Source organism: Mastomys coucha, unplaced genomic scaffold, assembly GCF_008632895.1.
Source record: "Mastomys coucha isolate ucsf_1 unplaced genomic scaffold, UCSF_Mcou_1 pScaffold15, whole genome shotgun sequence".
Lineage (NCBI taxonomy): Eukaryota > Metazoa > Chordata > Mammalia > Rodentia > Muridae > Mastomys > Mastomys coucha.
In genome coordinates, this window is record NW_022196897.1 from 8,872,707 (window position 1) to 8,880,964 (window position 8,258).

Consider the following 8,258-nt stretch of genomic DNA (forward strand, 5'->3'; position numbering starts at 1 on the left):
AGTCTTCATTAGAAGGGATATCTGCTACAGACCGGGTTTCTTGTGGGGAACCCTTGTTCTGCAGGATGAGAGTTCTGGCCAGGTGTGCAAGGGATTCGGTGTGTGATAGACATGACACAAGAAGTGTGCTATTGAAAGGCTGAAGAATTTTAGAATTTTAAAATGAGAGCATTTAATAGAAATGTATGTATAATGTATAACTTTTACCTAAAAGGGCATGGAAGACCTCTGTAAGGAGCCAGGAATGTAGACTAGCCAGTTTCAGAAACCTGTTGGCCACAAAGCGCCCCCCTTCCCCCGCCCAGTTAGGTCCAAGAACAAAAAGCAGGGTATGAGCCATCTGGGTGGTTCTAAAGAACGGTCAGCCATAAAGCGAAAGCATTGACCAGACCACATTCTTGTGAATAATGAGTAGGGGTTAGGTCCTGTTAGAATTTTCCACTTTTCTCGTTATGTGTCCTTGGTTACCCTCTCACCCCCCCTAGTTTGTGTTTTTTCCCTTTAAATACCCCTCACTTCTTGTGTTCGGGGTCGAACTCCTCTGGCCTGTCAGGCTACATGTTCTACCCCAGATCTGGCTTATCCCAAATAAACCTCTATCCTCCTGGCTGGTGCACCCCCCCGCCCCCCCCCCCGACTCCAGCCAGGCCCATGCGGCCCAAGGGTGCTTGGAGCCGGGGGGTGCTGCACCAGTCCAGAATTGGCTGCTGTTTTAAGACCCAGTGTGTTTCAGGTGGTCTCAGATGTACCTCGACTACTGAGCTGCCAGATTTTTCATCTCTCTTTTGCAATGATTGTAAAAGCCTCATGTCATTTTTAAGAAATACATTCATATGACACACTTCTTTGTGTCGACTCTATTTATCACCTACCGAATCCCTTGCACACCTGGCCAGAACTCTCATCACCCTGGGGAATAAGGGGTCCCCGCAGAAACCCGGTCCGTGGCAGATATCTCTGCATGCTCCACACACCTAGAGGTAGAAAGCCCTTGAATTTTGGTTGGATTTATTTCCCATCCTTTGATGTGAATCTCATATTTATGTATTTTACATATACTCACTGCTGTGAGTAGTTTGATGTTAATTGGACATAAGGGAAAGTCATCTGAGAGGAGGGAACCTTAATTCAGAAAACCTCCTTAAGATCTGGCTGCTGGCAAGCCTGTAGAGCATTTTGTTAAATAATGATGGATGGGGGAGGGCCCAGTCCATTATAGGTGGTGCCACCCCTGGGTTGATGGTCCTGGGTGCTGTAAGAAAGCAGGCTAGGGAAAAGCACGTTAAGCAGTCCCGAGTTTCTGTATAGGCTCCTGCCTCCAAGTCCTGCCCTGGGTGAGTTCCTGCCCTCACTGCTTTTGATGATAAATTGTTATATGGAACTGTGAGAGAAATAAACCCTTTTCTTCCAGAGTTGTTTTTGGTCACTGTGTTTTATCACAGCAATAGTAACTCTAAGAAAATCTCTCTCTCTCTCTCTCTCTCTCTCTCTCTCTCTCTCTCTCTCACACACACACACACACACACACACCACATATTTGTATTAGTTTTATTTGTGATGCTGTGATAAAACACCCTTTCAGAAAGAAACTTAGGGGAGGAAGGATTTATGGATTTATTCTAGCTTTCATTTCCAGGCTATAGCCCATCACTGCAGGGAAGTCAGAGGCAAAATCCTGAGACAGCTGCCCACAACACATCTACAGTCAAGAGCAGAGAGAAACAGATGCCATCCTCCCTACTGGCTGCTGGCTTGCTAGCTTTCTTTGCTCTTAACAGAGTTTAGGGCCCAGTCGAGGGAATGGTGCTTCCCATGGTGGATTTTCCTACATTGCTAAATAACCAGCACACCCCCTCTTACCTTAGACACCCCACCATCAATCTGACCTGGACAACTCATAAGTACTCTCTTAGGAAGTGACTCTCGGCTGGACTAGGTTGACAGCTTAAATAGCACAATCATATATATTATATTATTTATATGAGATATATATTCTCATATAAAATCTTTATACATATAAAATTTATAGTGTGACTAGTTACATCACCTGTTGTAAAGCCTTTCTGCATTGTATTAGTTTATTGGTTAAATTATTGTGGAATTTCTTCATATGAAAATGGGCTGGTCAAAGTCTCCACCATGCCTGACATCCCTGCTCCATCCCTGGGACACTTGTGGAAGGAGGAGAGAACCAACTGCTGCCAGTTGTCTTCTGGCCCCTACGTGTTTGCTCACCTTCTCTCTTTCTCTCTCTCTCACACACATGCATGCACACATGGGTATGCATGCACATGTACACACACACACACACACACACACACACTCTCTCTCAATACATTTAAAAAGCAAAAGGGAATCAAAACTAATTCTTTTTTTTTCCCCCCGCCCCGTCTTCTGCAAGAATGAAGCCCATTCTCAGCAATCAGACTGCCACATTCCAGAAAATGTCGACATCACTCTGCAGGGGCGCACCGTCATTGTGAAGGGCCCCAGGAGAACTCTGCGGAGGGACTTCACTCACATCAAGGCAGAGCTGAGTCTTCTTGGAAAGAAAAAGAAAAGGCTCCAGGTTGACAAATGGTGGGGTAACAGAAAGGAACTGGCCACTGTCAGAACCATCTGCAATCATGTTTACAACATGAGCAAGGGTGTCACACTGGGCTTCCCTTACAAGATGAGGTCTGTGCATGCTCACTTCCCCATCAATGAAGTTATTCAGGAGAATGGGTCTTTGGTTCAAATCCGAAATTTCTTGGGTGAGAAATACATCCGCAGGTACCACCGGCTAAGGCTCCAGCTGATTGCTGAGAGTGAAACAAAATTTTTCTGGTCGGGGTTTCTAATGTGACTTCCTATGAGAAGAGAAAAGTTCCATGTTTCCTTGCCCATTGTGGTCTCCCAGGCCACAGCAGGTTACAGAGCAAGAGTGGCTCAGCTAGCACGAAGGAGGAAGTGCACTGCTACTTTTATTTAGCATTCAATCACGCACAGTTAATGGTTGCCCTGCTGGACAGTTTGATGCCATTCGGTTGAAACTCTCAAACTTTAGGCTTTCTGTCTGAAGCATCAGACCCCTCTCCCAGACACAAGACATGCTAAATAAATACCCATTGTTGGTTTAAGGCCTCAGTCTAGGGACATTTACTACAAAGTGCCTTAGTTAAAGTTGGTATTGATATGAGGAAACATTATGACCAAAAAGCAAGTTGTGGAGAAAGGGTGTCTTTGGCTTTCATTTCCTAGTTGTGGTGGTTTGAATGAAAATGGTCCCCATAGACCCATAGGGAGTGGCAAGAGTAGGAGGTATGGCCTTGTTGGAGTGGGTGTGGCCATTATGGAGGAAGTGTGTCCTGCAGGCAGGCTTTGAGGCTTCAGATGCTCAAGCCAGACACATTGTCACCCTCTCTTCCTGCTATCTGTTGATCCAGATGTTGAACTCTCAGCTACCTCTCCAGTATTGTGTGCATGTCACCATGCTTCCCACTATGATGATAACCGACTAAATCTCTAAACTGCAAGCCAGCCCCAATTAAATGTTTTCCCCTATAGGAATTGCCATGGTCATGTTTCTTTAAAGCAATAGAATCACTAAGATACACATGATAGTTCATCATTGAATGAAGTCAGGACAGAGACTCAAGCAGGGAAGGAAGCCGGAGGCAGGAACTGATACAGAGGCCATGGAGGAGTGCTGCTTACTGGCTTGCTTCCTATGGTTTCTGTGGCCTGTGATTTTATAGAACCCAGGGCCACCAGCCCAGGGATGCCACTACTCACAACAGGCTAAGCCCTCCCACATCCATTACTAGGAAAGTGTCCTACAGACAGATCTGACAGAGGCATTTTCTCAATTAAGGTTCCCACCTTTCAGATGACTCTAGCTTACGTCTAGTGAATATAAAACCAACCAGCACACAAAGCAATATGTAACTAATTCTTCCTTACTGGATTGTGTTGTTCTCTGTAGTAAACAAAAAAGGTCAAGTGTCTCTCCTGTCTTTCTTTTTTATTTTTCTCCTTTGTTGGGGTTTAAACATAAGGCCAGGCAGGGTTAAGCACCATCACAGTGCACTACAACCAACCCCACCTCTTATCTTTTAAAATAGCTACCATTCTCTCTTTCTAGCCAGGCTTCCCAAGTATGATGTGGTGGAAAAACCATCTACTTCTAGCTAGGAAATTGCAAACACCAACAGCAAACCAATTAGCCCAACTTTGAATAATTAGGAAAAAAATACTTTTTTTTTTCTAAGAGCAACCCTTTCCTGGGGCCACTGCAGCCATTAGCAATGATCCTGGCTGGGTGAGAGTCTGACCAGCCCAGGGTCCTCTACAGACTCAAGCAACACAGGCAGCCTATACCACAGCAGTACTCCCAGCTGCCCTGAGCTTTCTCCTTCATGTCCACCAACAGTCCTGCGCCATGGTCCTCAGGGCATGGTCGGCAATCTATGAAGTCACCAGAATGTGGCTTTTGTGACTGGTGGGGATTGCCTTTAACAATTCCTTCTTTATCCCAGCACAGACCCCATGGGGTCTTACCGTGCCGTTGCTGCTCTGCCCCTCTTTGTACCAAAGCTTTGCCATGCCCACAGGTGCCCTTGTAGATATGAAAGTGAAGAGTACCACTCTTTTGGCTATGCCTTCTTCCCTCGGGGTTTTGATGCGACTCTGAAATCTGACTAGGGCCAGGTAAACATGCAGCCACCCACATGAGCACCCTTTTCGAATCTCTACATACCTCTGCATTAGGGCAGAGTCACCCCTTCTGAAGTCCTCTTCTTCCCTCCTAGAACAAATCTGCTCTCCCATCATCTCCTGTGGTCTTGGGAACTGAAGAAATTTTGTGACCAGTCAATCAAGTAAAATTCTCAAATGTTGACTTTTCCAAATTAGACAATTGGGTGAAGAGTGTCGTTAAAGGGTTTCTAGAATGTGTTATTTCTAGTCCAAAGGGAAGGGGTAGCTCACTGATGCCTGGGAGGGGATATGTGACCACCCCCACCTCACTAGGAAGACACACATGTCTACCACAGGAGATAAGCAATGTCTGACAAGCTGTTTTGCCATTTTAGAGTACCAGAAACAATTGGAGATAGTCAAAGAACACAGGCATACCTGTCTGCATTTCATACTTGAGTAAGAAACTGAAACTCGAATAAATTCCAGCCAGATTATAACTAGACATTCTAATTCATTTAGAAAATCCCAAATTATTACTAACTTTATTAAATAGCCCAAAATTTCTAATGTAACACATACAATTCTCCACCCATGCATTTTTGCTTTTGTGGTATTGGGGCTGTGTATGGTAGGCAAGGGTCCCACTATGAGATTCATTCCAAGCTCTCCTATAAGTCCATGATGGTCAGTGATGTCATCTTGATGAAATCTAGAATCATGCAGGCATGTCTGTAGGGCATTATCTTGATTACATCAATTGACGTTGGACAACCCATCTTAATTGTGGGTGGGGTCATTCCCTGGCCAGGGGATCTTGGACTGTGTAAAATAAAAGAGTGAACTGAGCATTAGTGTGCTTCCATGTCTCTGTTTCTTGCTCGTGGATGCTATGTGCTTCAGCTCTGCTGTTATGATTTCTCTGCCAGGATGGACCACAGCCCAGGATGGGGAACTAAAATCCTTCTTCCCTTAAGGTGCTCTTGCCAAGGTTTCACAACAGAGAAGTAACCAAGACAGTCCTCACAAATGCTAAATAAAAATTGGATTTGTTGGGTAAAAGGATTCTATGTTTTTGGAGTGATATGAGTTAACTTGGGGGTATCAAACCAAAGTCAGAGTTTTGCAAGACAAAAGGAAATACTATTTTTTTTCCAGGATGATGTTCTTGTATAGCAATGTCAAAACAGTTTGATAGGAAAAAATTGCAGAAATGATTAAACGTCTATGGATTTACTGTCTTTTTATTTTTCTTTTTGATACTGAAATACAGCCTTCGCAGTCTGTGAAATAGATCAGTCTCCTTTCTAATGTGAATAAACAGGACCCTCACAAATGGTAAAGCTGCCTAATAAAATGCGAGGCATTTCAGGAAAACATTTTCAAGCTGTATATTTCATGGACAATTACTATTCAAAACCAAGTGTGTCTATCTTTCTAGGCCTACGGGTACAAATATAGCATAGTGGGAAAGTGTATATAAAATATGGGTTTTTGTGAATTCAGTTCTTCACAATTAATAATCAGTGACTTTGGTGTGGGATAAACCAGAAGTGACTCCCATTGTGATTGCCGCAGGGGAATGTGGGCATGGTCTTTTTTCTACAGAGGGAAATCTTTCATGAGTAAAATTCCTTGTTCTTACAATTCATGTCTGAGGAGGAAATTGGGAAGTGCTGTCTCCTGGCCCTGTGCTTGCTTATCTTAGCACATAATTTGGACTTAATCCAGGTTAACTATGGCATAACCATGAGCCATGCATTCATGCTGCTGGCTCATACACATTTCAATAACTAATACAAACAGTAGGCAGCTATGAAACATAATATCTTCTTTATTATTAGTTTAAAGGACTCTACAACATAGCAATATAACACAGGATGATTCAGAACCAAACAAAGGCTGTTAGTTATTTACCTTGCATTTACTTCTTTTAGGAGGTAAGAAACCCAGCACTTTGGACTCATGAGCTTATTTTTAATTAAAACCCTAAAAATTAGGAAATGTCACATATAGTAGTGATAATGAATATGCATGTGTGTGTTACACACAAAAACTTCTGTATATGTGCTTGCTTTCTATGGTACTCTGGATTGAGTGAGAAGCCATATAAGGGTATTTAACTAAATAATTAAACCTCTGTTGATATTTAGGCTGTTTTATCCTTCCATGCAAATAAGAGGAACAATTTATACTTGCTTAGTACTGGTTTTTGAAAACACCTCTGCCCCTCAAGCCCACCATTTGCCCATGTTCCACTTGAATAAAAGGACTCAGCTCGGGAGGGCAGGCCTCACTGCCTTTGTGTCTTTTCCTAATTAAAATGCAGAGCATTAAACACAGTTGAGTCCATCCATGCACACATCCACACTGTCAGCTCACACAGGAAGCAGAGCTCAAGCGCATGCGGTGAAGGCTCATTTCATAACATCATTAAGTTCCATTGTACTGGCACTTCTGAAAGGCTTTGTCAAAGCAGATAATAATGTCCTGTCAGAACAGGGCAAACAGACGCTCCTGCAAAGCCGTCCTTTTGCTCCTGTCTTAGCAAGGGGATCTAACGACATTCTTATAGTACAGGCACAGGGCTCAGGCTTAGGAGGCTGCGGGTCATTACTGTGAGATGTTATTTAAAAAATAATGAAAGTATTAAAACAGTTAAGTGAACAATATTTGAGTCACCAGGTGGGTGTATTCCTGGGAAGAGTCACGGAGCATAGTGACTGTACTAAAGGAGGAACATGAAGTAGGTGGGATTTGGGGAATCAGAAATTTAATTTGTAATGAGTCAAAGGCAAGCGTAGTCTTCTCTTCCCGAAGAACCTTTGCTGTAAAGGGGGAGCTTGTTTTTTAAAACAGTCTATTATACCTAGCTGAGTTATAATGGCTGTGGAGACAGACTCTGCACTCCGGCTTCCTGAGTAGCAGCGTAGAAGAACCACCTTATCTGGCAAAGACGTTGATGAGTTTTGCTTCATCATATTCGATACTTTTCTTTACCGTGTTCGTTGATCACACAAATGTGCTGGAACAAGAGAGGGTTAAAAGGCGTCTGAGTCTTAATGTTTAGTTTAAAAATCTTCATATGATGTGTTAGATGCCTCAGGGATGTTTTCAACAAGTGTGTTTTGGGGGTACACTTCCCCCATCAGCATTAGTTGCATAACAAGACACGAGGCACAGGAAGTGTGATTCGGTAGTAGCAGCCTGACAATGCGTGATTGGTGAACCCTCTTTTGGAGAGCAAGAAATATGTCATGATTGGAAAGAGCTGAGCAATGAAGCAACGGGATAGGGCCACGGTTCTAGAGACTGCCGCCAAGAGGCTGTGTGAAGGATGCTCCAGGCATTGCTACCTGAGACTCTAGACACCCAGAACCCTGGCTCTCTCGGTGACTTCTGGCTTTCAAATTTCTTTCCTTTCCTTTTCTTTCCTTTTCTTTTCTTTTCTTTTCTTTTCTTTTCTTTTCTTTTCTTTTCTTCTCCCCTTCCTTTCCCTTCCCTTCTCTTTCCCCTTCCCTTCCCTTCCTTCCCCACCCATCCTTCCCTTCCCCATCCTCCCCTCTCCTCCCTTCCCC

At 43.6% G+C, this 8,258-nt stretch overlaps 1 protein-coding gene across 1 annotated transcript in view; it reads right to left on the bottom strand.

Annotated features, from left to right (window-relative positions):
* Positions 1–6,496: 6,496 nt before the first annotated feature.
* The window catches only part of Prtfdc1 (phosphoribosyl transferase domain containing 1), a 112,298-nt gene continuing 110,536 nt past the window's right edge, over positions 6,497–8,258 (bottom strand). Inside the window, exon 9 of the mRNA XM_031369153.1 lies at positions 6,497–7,705. Within this exon, the coding sequence (XP_031225013.1) occupies positions 7,658–7,705 (48 nt within the window). The 3' untranslated portion in view covers positions 6,497–7,657. The remainder of the gene's footprint in view (positions 7,706–8,258) is intronic.